At 36.2% G+C, this 15,538-nt stretch overlaps 1 protein-coding gene across 2 annotated transcripts in view; it reads left to right on the forward strand.

The window, feature by feature from the left end:
• Nucleotides 1-15,538, forward strand: part of LOC113092388 (putative thiamine transporter SLC35F3) — a 47,147-nt gene that overhangs the window by 26,848 nt on the left and 4,761 nt on the right. For both annotated transcript variants that reach the window (XM_026257978.1, XM_026257979.1), the window contains 2 exons: nt 10,523-10,865; nt 14,567-14,786. In XM_026257978.1, the coding sequence (XP_026113763.1) occupies nt 10,523-10,865; nt 14,567-14,786 (563 nt within the window). The remainder of the gene's footprint in view (nt 1-10,522; nt 10,866-14,566; nt 14,787-15,538) is intronic.

The following is a 15,538-nucleotide window of genomic DNA, read 5'->3' on the forward strand; positions in this document are numbered from 1 at the left end:
GGTGTTTAGGAACCAAAACAAACTCCCCCAGAAAGTTTGCTTTGACCAGCTGTTTTCGAACTGCCGAAACAAACTCAAAACAAACTTAGTTTCGGACTGATTTTGATCAGAATGACGTCATATCTTCGATTTAATTTGAATTATATCAGGCCTCAAGTCTAACAAACCATTTATAAACATGTGTGAGAGATTCACTGGCTGACTGAGTCATATTCAGTTCATTAAACAGTGAATTATTTTGACTGACTAGTTAGTGAGAAACGGAGTAATTTATTTGCAAATTGGACACTAGGTGTTTTTGTTTGCAAGAAACACTGGACACTGGTTTTCCCGACCACATTTTAGATCACTGTCGTACATCTTTCTTGTCATCTTCACATTTGGAGCCCTGTATATCCAGATATCACCAACTTCAGTTTTAATCAAAGCAGGATGTTTTTGTTTTACTTGTTAAAAAACCACTGAGATTCATTTCAGCTTGATTGTTAAGCCCTAGGAATCTGTAAACCTGAGCCAATCCTCCGCTAAATCTAATGCAGGGTGGCAGAAGTAAGAGTCTGTAATAAACCTGCAGTGAGTCATTACACTGATGTGACTCACGCACCTTCACTGCCAAACTCTTCCTGTTCACATCTTGGCTTTTGTAAGAACCCTGTGTCCCTGTTTGGAAGCCAGTGGGCCCTTTTAAGTTGTTTTTTGGTACATATCTAGCCATTTAATTGAAGCATTTTAATCAAATATATTTCACAGCTGTCAGCCGTGGCACAAAACATCTCTGTTTTTTCCATCTGACATCAATCAGTTTGATACAGAGCTTCAGTCTAAGAATAACTTTCGCGTGTTGGTTGTGATATGTTTGTGTTTGAATGCACGTAATCCAGACTAATAGGTGTTTTGCGTGACTAAGAGGCGTTTTGCGTGAGTGGAAAGGGTGCTTTTGTCTCTTGTTTAGAGCACTAGTGAGGGGGAGAGATCTCACCTGAGCTTCATTTCGGATGTTTTCTTGTGTGAATTACAGAACAAAGACATTAAGAAAGTCTTGTCTTGGTGAAATTATTATTCATTATATATCATCAGACAGATTTTTATTCCATCAGTAAAATATAGGCCAATGCATGTTTTTAAAGGGGGGGTGAAATGCTCGTTTTCACTCAATATCCTGTTAATCTTGAGTACCTATAGAGTAGTACTGCATCCTTCATAACTCCAAAAAGTCTTTATTTTTATTATATTTATAAGAGAAAGATAGTCTGTACCGATTTTTCCCGGAAAAACACGAGCGCCTGGAGGCGTGACGTGTGGGCGGAGCTAAAGAATCACGAGCGCCAGTAGGCTTTTGCGTTGAGAGCGTTTGGAAGCTGTGACACAGATCCAGAGGCTGAAATTTAACAAGAGCAGCATCAGCAAAGGCGTCTCTATGTGGTATGTACTAAAACTGTATATATTTGCTTAGCGGTTTTGGAAAATGACTAAGTTCCACTTTATGTCGTCTTTTTTTTTTTTTTTTTTTTAAGCTGTACATGTGGAAAGTGCAGTTTGATGACAACATCGCATGTTGTTTACTTGATGTGCTTACGCGCTGATAGCTAAGTTAACAACACAGAGATATTTGAAGCAGTTTTACCCACCGCCTGCGGTTCCAACACAAGATCGTGACCCTTTTTCGTTGGGATTGCATTATCCTTAAGAAATAAACGATGTGCAAATCCGGCGTCAAACTGGGCCTTGTTTGTAAAACAAGCATCTTCGAAATGCAGGGAACAAACAAAAACTCTTGCGCAACTCCGTTGATGCTCTGTAAAAATAAACTCCATCCACTGGTCCCTTAATGCTGTTTCTCTTTTGGTAATCTGTGCAGGGTTGTCTTGCCCTGGCAACCAAAAACACACTTCTTTTGTGACTTTTCGCGACGCTCTCGCTCTGAATATGAATGCCTGTGCTCAGCCTCTCAGTGCTCTTCTATACGGGAGCGCGCGCTCTTCCGGCAGACGTGCCTTAGGACCCATATAAGGAAATTCTGCTCCATCTAACGTCACACAGAGCCATACTCGAAAAAAACTTTCCGAAACTTGTGACAAACCGGAAGAGGTTTTTTTGGAACAAAATTACTCCTTCAAACGTACAACTTAATTTTTGAAACTTTGTCCATGTTTAGCATGGGAATCCAACTCTTTAACAGTGTAAAAAACTCAGTATGCATGAAATAGCATTTCACCCCCCCTTTAAATAAAATAAACGTTGTAATTGCAGATCATATTTATTGGTATAACACTATAAAACCGCAATTAACCGCACATCTTAGAGTGACACAGATTCACCGATTTTTATTTTGAACAAATGTTTTGAGTGAATGATTAAATTACTTACTAAAATGAATCTGTGTAGGCCTGTTTGAACAAATCAGTTTGATAATTTCAGTCAAAAAGTCACTTGTCACCAACTACTGGGGTTTTTCTATATTTACTTCACCTTGAGGCTTGACTTTCTTTCTTTCTTTAAAATGCGTCCATGTGTTTTGTTTGTTATTTTAGTAATTTTTTTTCTAGCTCTACAAATGAATTCTCCTGAAGTGCTACTTATTTACAAGAAGAGGACTTTATACATCTAGCAAGGCAGCATTTTATTGATGGGTTTTTGCACACTTGTCTCAGTGTTTACAGACTGAGTTGGATTAGTATTGTATATTTAAGTCGAAAACTGCAAGCTCACTGTCAGATTTCTTAGGCACTTCACACTGTCAGGACATTAGTTTGGAAAGCTCTGCTTGGGGAGACACCTGCAGCACAAGCTCATCAATTAGATTTAGCAGGGGACTTACGGTCAATCTATTATGTATTGATCTAGAGCAGGAACGCTGGCATGACTCCAGTCTGTTAAACTGCGTTCCTTCTTCTGCAGGATCTATAGGCTGCGGTAGAGAAGGGGACAGAGAGGGGTTGTGATAGACAGAATGATTTAGTGAATCTAAAATCCACACTACTGCCCACTTAGATGCCTCTGATGCTCAGTCCTGCAATACACAATCACAATCACACACACACACACACACACACACACACACACACACAGTGGGCAACTGGCAGGGTTATTCTTCTCTTTGTCATGTCCATGAGCCGTGAGCAGGGTCACAACAGAGTGTGACATCCCGGGCATCTGTTCTTCTAGCTGGACACTACAGGGTTCACTGACCTGCTGCACCAACACACACACACACACACACACACACACACACACAGGTCTTGTCAGTATTGTGTGTATTTGCCAGCCAATCCACATTCTCAAAATCAAGTTAATATCAAAATGAACTGAAATATCTGCATAAAGAGAGATATGGTGTGACCATGTTCAGAATGTTTGGACATACTGTTACAGTGTGTTTAAGTGTATCTTTTAAGTCATGTCTTGCTGTATATTGCTGAATAATGCTTTCCTTTATTTGCAAGTGGAAAGATTGTCTTCTTTACAAACTTGGATCAGCACTGCTGCAGATCCTAAACAATGAGTTATAAAACAAATGGGTGGTGTCAGCATAAATTAATGGTAATTTGTGAGGGCCTTTATCATGCTGCAGCAAAGCATCTGTCACTCTTAGCAGTTCTGGATGGCTGGAATGGAGAAGTGTACACCAAATTAAAAACATGCAAAATAGTACTTGCATTTTGATGTATAATGGGAGACAAAAGAGGCTAACTAATGATTATAAAATAATCAGAAAATATATTTATAAAATAATAGAAAATATATTTTGTTAAATGCAGGTTAATGTGACTGTTGATTTTAACGAAAGCAGTGTTTGTGGTTGGTAAGATTGATTTATTGATTTATATATATATATATATATATATATATATATATTTTTTTTTTTATTTTATTTTTTTTTATTATTTTTTTTTTTTTTAAGGCTCTTAAGCTCAATGAAGGTTGTGTTTATTATAACAAATAACAGCAAAATAATAATAATAATCATATTGACATATTGAAAAGTAATATTGCAAAAAAAAAAAAAAAAAAAAATCCAAAACCAAATTTTGAACAGTAGTGTTCTTTTATGTGAAATAGCTGAAGAACAAGTTTCTCTGTATTTTTCAGTCATTAAACAATATTCAGTACAACTGTGGCCTATTATATGTGGCCTGAATTATTCAAACCAATTATAGAGACAATGCAAAATAAAAAGCAAATTTAAATCATTCAAATATTCAGTGTTGCTCAGTTTGATATCCCCAAGAAAATCATTGCAAATACTGTATATTGTAAAAATTCCATATATATCTGCAAGAGTCAGTATTTCTGTATAACCGACAGCATGCCTCTAATTCTTTCAGCAGAGCTTAACTTGCATGTAACATGGTACATTCCTTCAAGGACACATTACGCAGCTAGGGAAATCCTCTAAAAACCGAACTGTTCCCAGAATCCATGGGATGCTGCACTGCAGAGCTGTACCACCGTCACCCAGATGGCAACACATTCATATTTCATCTCCAACTGTTTGAAGTCATGTGTCGATGTCCCAGACACGCTCATGATGCCATTACAAAATAACATGGACCTGCTCTGTGTGTGAGAGAGGAGACTGTACTCTTTCATGCTGCTTGAGCTTAGTGCAGAGTTGGCACTACAAAGAACTGGCAGTTATCATCAAATGAGATCTGCACTGCAGAGACAAACATAGGAGGGAAGAAAGCTACAAAAGGCTACGTATAGAGCTTACAGATTCATTCTAAAGGAGGCAGAAATCAGCAGGGAAAAAGGCTCTTTTTTATGTATATATATATATATATATATATATATATATATATATATATATATATATACAGGTGGAGCTGGGGAAGGTGGAGGGTTTCTGAAACATGGTGGGACATCAGAGTTAGAACCGATTGGCCTTTCACCATAGTATATGTAAACACTGTATATGTAAACTCAGAATTCCAAGAAAGAAAGAGCTTATATCTCACAATTCTGAATGTGAGATATAACCTTTAAATGTAACCTCACAGTTCTGAGAAAACTGAACTAAACTGAAGTCTAAATTGTGAGATTAAAGGTCACAAGTACCTTTTTAATTTTTTAATTCCTTAATTCCCAGAAACAGACTTTCATACATTTTTCAGAACATCACTTTTAACTAAATGGAAATTAGAAATATTTCCTTGGCAACTAGTTAAATATTTCATTTTGAGTACATGTGTATTTTTTAAGGTTCCAAAAGAGAATTTTCACAATGATGCCATAGAAGAACCATGCTTGGCTCCCCAAATAACCTTTTAAGTGAACAGAACCATTTCTTTTTTAGCATGGAGAACATTTTAAGTGTCTAAAGCTTTTCTAAGACTTGACATTGTAAGCTGAAGGCATATTTTGGCTAACGCATGAAAAAGAGTGAAAGATAACTCATTAAATCTTAATATTTTTCCATTGCTCATGGGTTCAGATTGTGTGCTCATTATACCAGCACCTACCAAATGACATTCCCTGATGCTCACTGTGTCAGTTTTTGCTGAGTCTGGGTCACAGAGGTTCTGATTCAAATCTGTCACGTCTTTGAGAATGAACTTTCGTGGCATTTAGAGACTTTGAGCTCTGACCGCTGCCCTCATTGCCGATGCACTTTGTCTGAGTTCCACTTGACACGTCGATTCATTTTGAAAAGCTTTTTGTGAGAAACACTCACAGGCCTGGTTCAGCGTCAAGCCTCTAGCGCAGACAGATTTTAATCTTCCCTGTCTAAAAGAAGAACTGTTACTTGAAGCTATGATGCCTTCAAAATAACCTGTTCAGAAGTGTTCAGGCATAAAAAAAACAACAAATGGCAATGCTAGTTTTGGATTTAGGGACTCTATAGAGTCCAATAGGAATTGAGTTTTTCAAACTTTTTGATACCAAGGACCCCCAAAATTGTTGATTCTTTCTGATGAACCAGCATTAAGAGGCTGTCCATTTGAGAAAAATATTGAGTGGCTTTATAAAATAAATGTAATAATTATATCATATTTGTACAATTTTGGAAGTATTTCCAATGCTTTTCAAATTTTTTATATGAAATTTTTCACTGTCCTCCCAAGTAACTTCTTGCAGTCCGCTGAATGATCTCATTCTGATGGTAAAAAATGTAAATGGCCATTCACATAACTTAGTCTTTTAGAAATAAAATCCGAAGATTTCCGTGAGAACCTTTTAATCAATTTAAATTGCTATGAAGGTCAAATACTTCTGATTCAGACTCCATCAGTCCTGCTGAAGATGTTCTTCTGAAGTCAAGTACCTTCTCTTACTGTTAATTACACAGAATATTCTTGCATGCAAGTTTTCTCTGGTGGAGAACACTTCATTGATGATAATATGGTAAAAGGAGTCATGTAAGGATCTCTTTGTTGCAGGTGAATCACATGTATCATGTTTGAGTTAATGAATGTAGATCTGCTTTTGGTTGAAAAGGCTGCTCTTGGCTGAAAAGTGCTTAGCTTGGTCTTCTTTGGTGTAGGAGTTGATTGGTCCTGCATGCCAGAGTTTGATGATCTAGCTATACAGACGGTTGGTCACGTGATGTGAATTTAGCTCGTGGGGGAAAACATTGGCGCCAATTGAAATACACGGGACAATCATGCTGAAGAGTTGCTGTGTCGTTTTCTGTACCTCCAATAAACTAACAAATTATGAATTGAAGTTCTGCATTCTTCCTAATAAACATACAGAACCGGATAGGAGGGCAAAATGGCTACAAGCAATAAGTTGTGAGGATGAACAAGGGAAGTGGTGGAAATCCCAAGACTAAGCATGTGTGTGTGTGTGTGCAGTCGGCATTTCATCACAGGCAGGCTACGTTAACATTGTGTTCATTATTAATGCTATCAAAACTGTTTTAGGTTGTTTCAGAAAGTGGCATGTATATATAATTAGCCTTATCTTTCTACCTTAAGCAAAACTATTTAATGTTAGCCTTGTGTCGAACATAAACCCACTTAAAAAAAGCGTGTGGACACATAACAACTTAGTTTTGTGTCAGAACTTTTACACTTTCATTCATAAATTCACCCCGTCTCTGTTTGCGAAACGATTGAATTGCAGAATCCAGTCACAAATGGAACTGACTATATAAAGCAGAGCGTCATGGAATTTGGCTATTTTTTAAATGAATACATCTACATTAGGGCTGTAAAATGAATCAAATATCAATATGAACTATATGAACGATATGAACATTCCCATCTCTGGGAATGAGCACTCAATATGAGCATTTTTGTCATTCAAGTACACACGATGTTCGCAGTGTTTTCCCCCACGCTGACTCCGCCCTCGCCACGCCCCCAGCTATGACTAGATGCCGACTGTATGTATTAGTATTATTATAAATACTAAAAATTATTTATACAAAAATATATTTTATTTTATTATTTATTATTATTACTTAGAATAATATTAATTATTATTATTATTTATATTGATATTTATTTACTTATCTTTTCTTTCACTTCTCCACAGAATTAATTTCTTTATGATTTCTGCTGAGCTTGTGTATCAAGTACCGCACATATTTGTGAGCATGTGTCTCCAGAGATATCTATCTGCATTATACTGATTAGCAGTCTCCATGGATACTACACTCGTTCACTGCTTTCAGATATTTACCCACATGTTAAATACCCAGTGGTAGTATCAGTTCATTATGAGGGGACAGGAAACAGTGCGTAGGTTTGAAAACATATACAGTGCTGGCAGAGTGCAGTGACAGCTTGCTTTTGTATTCAAGGGCAGCTTCACACAGCCATGCACACACCTTTGAGTGGTTTGCATTACACGGGTCATTTAAAAGAGGTTTGAGATTGTGTCCCTTGAATAGTCTGACATGTAAAATACTCCTCATGGAAGTTTTGGCTCTTTGGATTTCCCATAAAGATTCAGTGCTCTTATAAAAAAAAAATAATAAAACATTTGCTATTCTAATTTTCAAAATAAAATGAAATAGTATTGCATTAAACTCAAATGTAAGGTTGAGCAAAAAAGTAACTAACTATCTTTGGGAGGAAAAAAATTACATTTACTGTGGTGGATATGACAACAGCCTCCACAGCGAGTGTGTGTGAAAACAGAATAGTGTACACTATAGTGTCGGCTTACACATACAACCTCATGTGGGTGGTGTTATTTGACTGTGGGTTATTTGATTCCTTCTGTATGGAAACTGTAACTTCTGTCAACAGAAACAGATCTATCGATGTACAAACTGTTAGTGGATGTTGAAGGCTTCTCTAGGCACTTCCCTATAGTGGTGCAGGTACATGAAGGCTACAAATTTGCTTCAGAGGACTGATGAACTATATATAGAGATATAATCAGGGCTCTACAGAAACAACGAATCTTATAACACCAGCAAATAATTGAGTTGGTTCAAAGAGTTTCTTAGAGTTTGTGATATGGATCCTAATACATCTTCTGTACTTCAGGATATACCCCATCAATTGAACTTAATACTGTTAATAGGCTGCAGAACATTTATATACAATACAATACTGGATTTAACATCAAAAAGTCTAACCTTAAAATGCATGTTTTTATGTTCCCTTCTCACTTTAAATACTTTGGTAAATTAATTAGAATATTGGTATGACTTGAGTGTCCAAATATCACTATTAACTAGTTGGTTATTAGCATGAATATTACTGGGATTTTGGCTGTTTATTATTACTTAAAAAGCACACATTAATGCCTTATTCTGTAAGACCTTATTCACTACTGTTAATAGTTAGTTAATAGTGAGAATTGGACCCTAATCTAAAGTGAATAATTTATGCAGTTACAGTACCTGTTATTTATTTGAAAGAATTAAAATAACTCTTTCATGTCTGTCCTTGTGTCAGTAAGGTGTTGAGGTTGATAAAGCATTTCAAAAGTAATTAGTAAATTAGTATTAAGTAATTAAATACTTTTTGGAGAGAGTAATATGTACAGTAACCTAATTACACTGTTGAATATGTAATTAGTAACTAGTAATTAATTACATTTTTGGAGTAACTTATCCAACACTGCTTCTGAATAGCCTTTTAGTTAATTTAAGTATGTTATTCAGATGCTTCAGTACTAAGGATGCACTTTGTTCTCTTTATGGATAAACAGATCGAATCCTCCACCAGACGCAGCCAGGGTAATTGCTCCACTCATTTGTTCTGCGTGTGAATAGATGAAGGGCTACTAAGAGCCATTAAGAGCATTTATGAATGGATGGTGGGCTTGAGATGTGCTTATCTGATCTGAACAATAGCACAGCAGTTCTTGAGAGACTGCAGACAGATTGCATTCAGAGTTTCTGTATTATAAAATATTCTTGGTTTTCAAGTATTTACCCCTGACGCTTTAAAAGATTTACTGCACTGAATTAATAAACTGTGCTATTGATTTCCTCTTGGATGTTTCAGGGAATGTTGGTGAGAGGCATTGTTGGGAAGTCAATGGATTAGGCATCTATCATGTCATTTGAGGGAATTTTCTAATGAAAGAAAAAATTAATTCTGGAACAAGAAAATACTCTTAAAGACAGACATTTTAAATGCATTTAAAAGTTTGAGGTGTGTACAATAAAGTGTTTTTTGGTCTTATATATATGTGTGTGTAACCCTGGACCACAAAAACTTAAACCTCTTAAGTGTCTTTTTTTTTAGATTTATACATCATAAAATAAGTAATAAATAAGCTTTCCATTGATGTATGGTTGATTAGGATCGGATAATATTTTGCCGAGATCTGGAATCTGAGGGTGCAAAAAAAGCTAAATACTGAGAAAATCGCGTTTGAAGTTGTCCAAATAAAGTTCTTATCAATGCATATTACTAATCAAAAATGAAGTTTTTATGTATTTATTGATTGATTTCTAAAGAACCATGTGACACTGAAGACCAAAGTAATAATGCTGAAAATTCAACTTTGGAATCACAGAAATAAATTACTTAATAAAATAGAAAATATTTTTATTGTAATTACATTTCACAATATTACGGTTTTACAGAATTTTTGATCTGATGAATTATCAAATAAGAGACTTCTTTCAAAAACATTTAAACAATTTTTACCGACTTCTGAACAGTAGTGCAGATAAAAAAATATATATTTCTTTTTACAATTTTATCATATCTATAGCCTAATGTAATGCAAATACATATAAAATAAAGATATCAAAATAAAAATCCACACTTTTTAGTCTCTCCATCTTTTGAAGCTCTAAGATTAAACTGTCACATGCAAAAAATAAATAAATAAATAAATTTAAAAAATACAAAAGTTAAAATGACCCAATTGAAAGACATGTAATTAGAGCCCAAAAATGTGAAAATATGATATTTACAACAAGAGTACCTTCAGTTGTAGATACTGCATCCAAATTTGTACTGCATCACTGAAAACGTTCAATGTACTTCTCTGTAATAGTGGAATCTGCTGTTTTTCATAGCAATTTTTAATCCATAATAAAAAAAAATGCAAATAAAATAGCTCATAAATCAGCAACTGATGTCATTTTGTTTACTTATAGGGGAGGACCGGCCGAGGGAGAACATCGTGGGCACTGCCGATGGACAGGCGATGGTGGCCGGAGCAGGGGCGGAGTCAGGGGCAGGGAAGCAGAGATTAAACTGCTGTGTGCGAGTGACAGCCGTCCAAGTGCGAAAAGCAATATGGGGCGTGGCCATGGTGATATGCGTGTGCTCGTCATGGGCAGGCTCCACCCAGCTGGCCAAGCTGACCTTCAAGCAGTACGACGCACCGTTCACTCTTACGTGGTTCGCCACAACGTGGAACTGCCTCTTCTTTCCTCTGTATTACATCGGCCATCTGTGCAAGAGTCCTGAGAGACAGACGCCAAAACAGAGGTTTAGGTAAGAATCAGGTCCCGTGAGATTGTGTTTATCCAGCAGTGTACTCTGGGATTGCCTTCTTGGTGGAGAATAGACATCTTATTAGGTTCTGGAGCAAAGCAAAATATTAAAATGTAGTACAGCTGAAATATGCAACTGTTTTGGCTGAGCAGCACAGACATCTGATGAATTGGTTTAGTGAAATACCTTTCTCTTGAGGGGGACACTGAGGAAATTCCATGCTGTAGCTTAATGCACGGACAGTTTGTCCATTCCGGGTTTCTCCATCAATCTTCTATGTGCTGAATACTAAGCAGGCTCATTGCTCATTCAGTCATTGTTGAAAAATATCTTACTGCTCTGTCTAAGAAGGCCAAAGTAATAAAACGGTAGTTTCTGGGGAAGTGCTTCTTTTAATTTAATCACTTAGCAAATACTTTTGTGGAAAATGTGGAAAAGCCCAAGCAATTTATCATACAGGAGAAAACAATATTAGCCGCACTGCAGTACAGCATTTAAAGTGTAAAAACCAGCTGTGGAGTACAAAGTCTGTGAGGATCAGCCAATATGCTGACCTTAAATAGTGATTGTCAGCCAACCATGAAATGTAGTAAACTATACAGAGACTTTGGATTTAAGTAAATGGACCTCTGACTGCATAATAATGCAAATGTGATTTAAAGGGCATTTTCCTTGAACAACATTGTTTTGTTGGTTTCAGAATGACAATTCTATTAAATAAACCAGTGGTTCCCAACCCTGGTCCTGGAGGCACCCCAACACTGCACGTTTTGCATCACACACAGTGTTTGGGTGCCTCCAGGACCAGGGTTGGGAACCACTGAAATAAACCATAGATCTATCCATAACTAAATTCAGTAAGATGACAGGACAGATTGATAATCATGTAGGTTTTTCAACTTTAAAGTGCTCATATTAAGGGTAATGAAAGGATTATACTTTAGTTTTGGAGTCTCAAACAACAGATTGACATGCATGCATGGTCAAAAATTAACTGGACCGACTGGTTTCATTTCCATTTCATAATGCCTGATAAAGCAGCGTTTGTGAGCACAGTGCTGCTCTGTGTACAGCATTACTGGGGAAACAGCTATTTTACCGCTCTAAAAGCAGCACCTAGTGACAAGGAATAAATTTGCATTATCATTCAGACCAACCACCGCTAAAAGACCAACAAGTTGAAGGAGCAGTATGCTAATGTTTCATGTTGACATTTAAAAACGACGAGTTTTAATGATTTATTTTGATAGACCATAACTTTATACATGAGGCACTTTCAGATTTAAAACTTTGCAGGATGTTTTCATTCACGTAAAGCTGTGTTACACACTGCATGAAAGGTAATTTAAAAAAATCTATAATAGGGGCACTTTAAAATATAATTCATACCACTGAGGAACAATAAGTAAACATACTGCAGCATTTTATTTGTCACATAACCAGTAGTGAAATACCACCATAACCAGTTGTGAATAATACTCACAATATTTACATAAAAAAGTTACCAAAATTGAACTAATTGGCAATTAAATCACTGAAACAAGTAAAAAGAATAAAGGACCCTCTTTCCTGAATGAAATGGTTTAGTCCAATTTCCCGTTTTAAGCAGCATATAGATGGAGGCCATGCTTAATTTCTCTCTTTCCATGATTTGGAAGCACTGCAGTTACTTGTAACTCCAAGACATTGAAGACTGGAAAATATAATTGAACTGATATGTTCAGACAGTCATATATTTGTCAAGCACAGAAACTGACGGGTGGGAAAATGCCATCTGACACCACAAGTTATTTGAGCTTTGAGAAATTGTTTATTTTCACTTATTGATGGCTTAAAAGCTAACAGACATGGGATCTTCAAGATACAAAGTGTCACATAAGGACACAGTTCAAGCAATTGAAATGAAAGCTTGAGTAATTTCTTTATTTTACTTTTTACTCTCAGTTGTATTTACAGTTCATTATCCCACATGGAGGTGAACTGAGGACCACTCTGAGTGTAATGGCCATGATGGAAAGTAAAAGCAAGCACTGTTTGTATTTTTCATCAGATCATGTCCTACTCGAGACTGAACATTTTCACTGAGGGAACAAAAAATGTTCTTCCCTTTCTCTTTTTTTTTTTAAAGAGAAAGGGTTTGAAAGTGCAGTAAAATGATGAGTACTCATTTTGAGCCTGAGATCCATATAACAAAGTACGAAGAAGCATTTACTGATTTTTTTTTTGTAATACACTAACATTCAAAAGTTTCTTATCAGAACTGCAAATAAATGACCAAAAATGCAATAAAAACAATAATATTGTGAAATATTACAATGTAAAACAGCTCTTTTCTGTTTGTATTTTTGAATGTAATTTATTACCAGTCTTCAATGTCACATGATCCTCAGAAATCATTCTAATACACTGACGTTGTGCTCATCACAATTTCTTATTACATTAGAAACTGCTTAATATTTTTTATGGAAATGTATTTACTGTGTAGCCTTTTCACCAATGTTATGGCTTAAATTCATGAATGATTTACCAACTTATTAAACAGTAGTTATTAGATCTCAGATTACACTTAAAGTGATAATACTGCCTCAAAATGTGACTACAGTTCCAGTGTAAATCCACTTGCCTAGCTGCAGATCTTTTCTTTTCAGGAAAGCCACAAGAATTTAATTGATAAAGCTAAACTCTTTTGCCCATTGTTTCTTTTCTTTTTTCGAAATGAATCAATTCCAGCAAATCAACACTTAAACACAACAACCAATCAATCAAATCTCCACAGTTGTAATCCAAACGCTTCAGTTCAAAAAATGAATGCCCGATGCAAACGAAGATTTGCAAACCATATGAATTATTCAAAACACATTAAACAGATTACCAAAGTGAGATTTCAGTCTACTTAAGTGCATTTTTTGAGTTTATGTTAATGTGAAACATTATTGAATACTCACCGATTCCAAAGACACGATGTAACACTTATGAAAAAACCCATCATCAGGAGCACAATCCATGAGCCAGTGGAGCCACCCATTACGCCGTCTTCTCACGCTGCAAGCACACGCTCACTTTGAGTTCACTCAACTCAGAAATCTCTTCTTTTTATAGTTTCTCATAGTAGTAACATCCAGCTCTGAATGAGTCACGTCTTAGATCCCAAAACTGACTGCACCTTTTTCTATAAGACCCTGCCCCTTAAACTCTAGTGGTTACACTGAGACATTTTAAAATAAAACAAATGCATTTTCTGTTTGTTTTAAACTGCACTTCAGTATTAAAACCTTTCTAAATATAAAATAAGTCAAGTCTGCTTCATTGTCAATTCTTCCACATGTTCAGCACATACATACAGAGACTTGAAATTGCGTTACTCTGCGTTACTAACAGTGATGATTAAAAATAAATAGGAGTTTCAAAGAAAATAAAGGACACACTTTCCATAAGAAGTGTCAGTAACGATTCCAAAATATGAATCCATATTAGAAATTTGAAAATCTCAATTTTTGAAAAACACTTTAAGATCGAAAAAAGCTCTACAACTGTCACTTTTTATGAATTTAATTTATCCTTGCTGAATAAAAGTGTTAATTTCCCCTTTAAATCGACTGACCCTTTAGTTTTGAATGGTAGCCTAATGTACATAAGACAGATTGAATGTGCATTATGTGCGGAGGACAATGAATACATTTTTTGTCTCTGTGATATTTCAGAGAGTGTTGTCGGTTCTTCGGGGACGATGGACTGACGGCAAAGGTGTTCTTCACTAAAGTGGCCCCTTTCGGCCTACTGTGGATTATGACGAACTACCTTTACCTTCAGGCTCTGAGAAAGATCAACAGCACCGATGTATCGGCCCTCTTCTGCTGTAACAAGGCCTTCGTCTTTCTCTTGTCCTGGATCGTGCTGCGGGATCGCTTCATGGGCGTCAGGGTGAGTGAATGAGTGGACGGATGAATGGATTGTTGAATAGATGAATAAAACTCTAAATATTGATGATTTTTTTCACAGTAAGTAATCGCCAAAGTGATATATCTATCTGTGTAATCCCATGAGTCAGCAGTGCCATCACTGTACAATACTTTGCTTTTACAATCACCTTTTCCTGTATTCTTCCTTTGCGTTCCTCCTTTCTCCTACTTCCTGTTCCCATTTTTCTTTTCTCAGCTCAAAGGAACCAAAGTGCTGTGTAACATTTTCTCTGTCTCTTTGAATTCCTGTTCCACTCTCTTTCACACAAACACACACACACACACGGGCACTGCAGTGCTGGACAGGTTTTGGTGAGTCAGGGTGTTTGGACGTCCATGGCGCAGTAGAAGTTAAGTGGGTTTTCATCTAGAGAACATGATAAGATGACAGAGAGAACATTAGCTCACGTGATTTAAAGAGAGTGTTCCGTTCATGATACAGTTCAGATACTGTATGTAACATCTCTGTGTGTAACAGAAACTAAAAATGACCTCCAGCTTAACATTTTCCCTCCTTTCTTTGAGTTATGGTGTTCCATATTTATATAAATCAATTTCTTATTTCTTGCTTGTGATGTTTATGGTGAAATATGGAGATGTTTCATGATATTCACTTGTGTATTTCTATGTTTTCCTGGTAAGATGATGGTAAAGTAATATGAATATAACAATATAAATGCACAACCACAATCCTGCAAACAGAGGACACAGAAC

This window comes from Carassius auratus, unplaced genomic scaffold (genome assembly GCF_003368295.1).
Source record: "Carassius auratus strain Wakin unplaced genomic scaffold, ASM336829v1 scaf_tig00214575, whole genome shotgun sequence".
Lineage (NCBI taxonomy): Eukaryota > Metazoa > Chordata > Actinopteri > Cypriniformes > Cyprinidae > Carassius > Carassius auratus.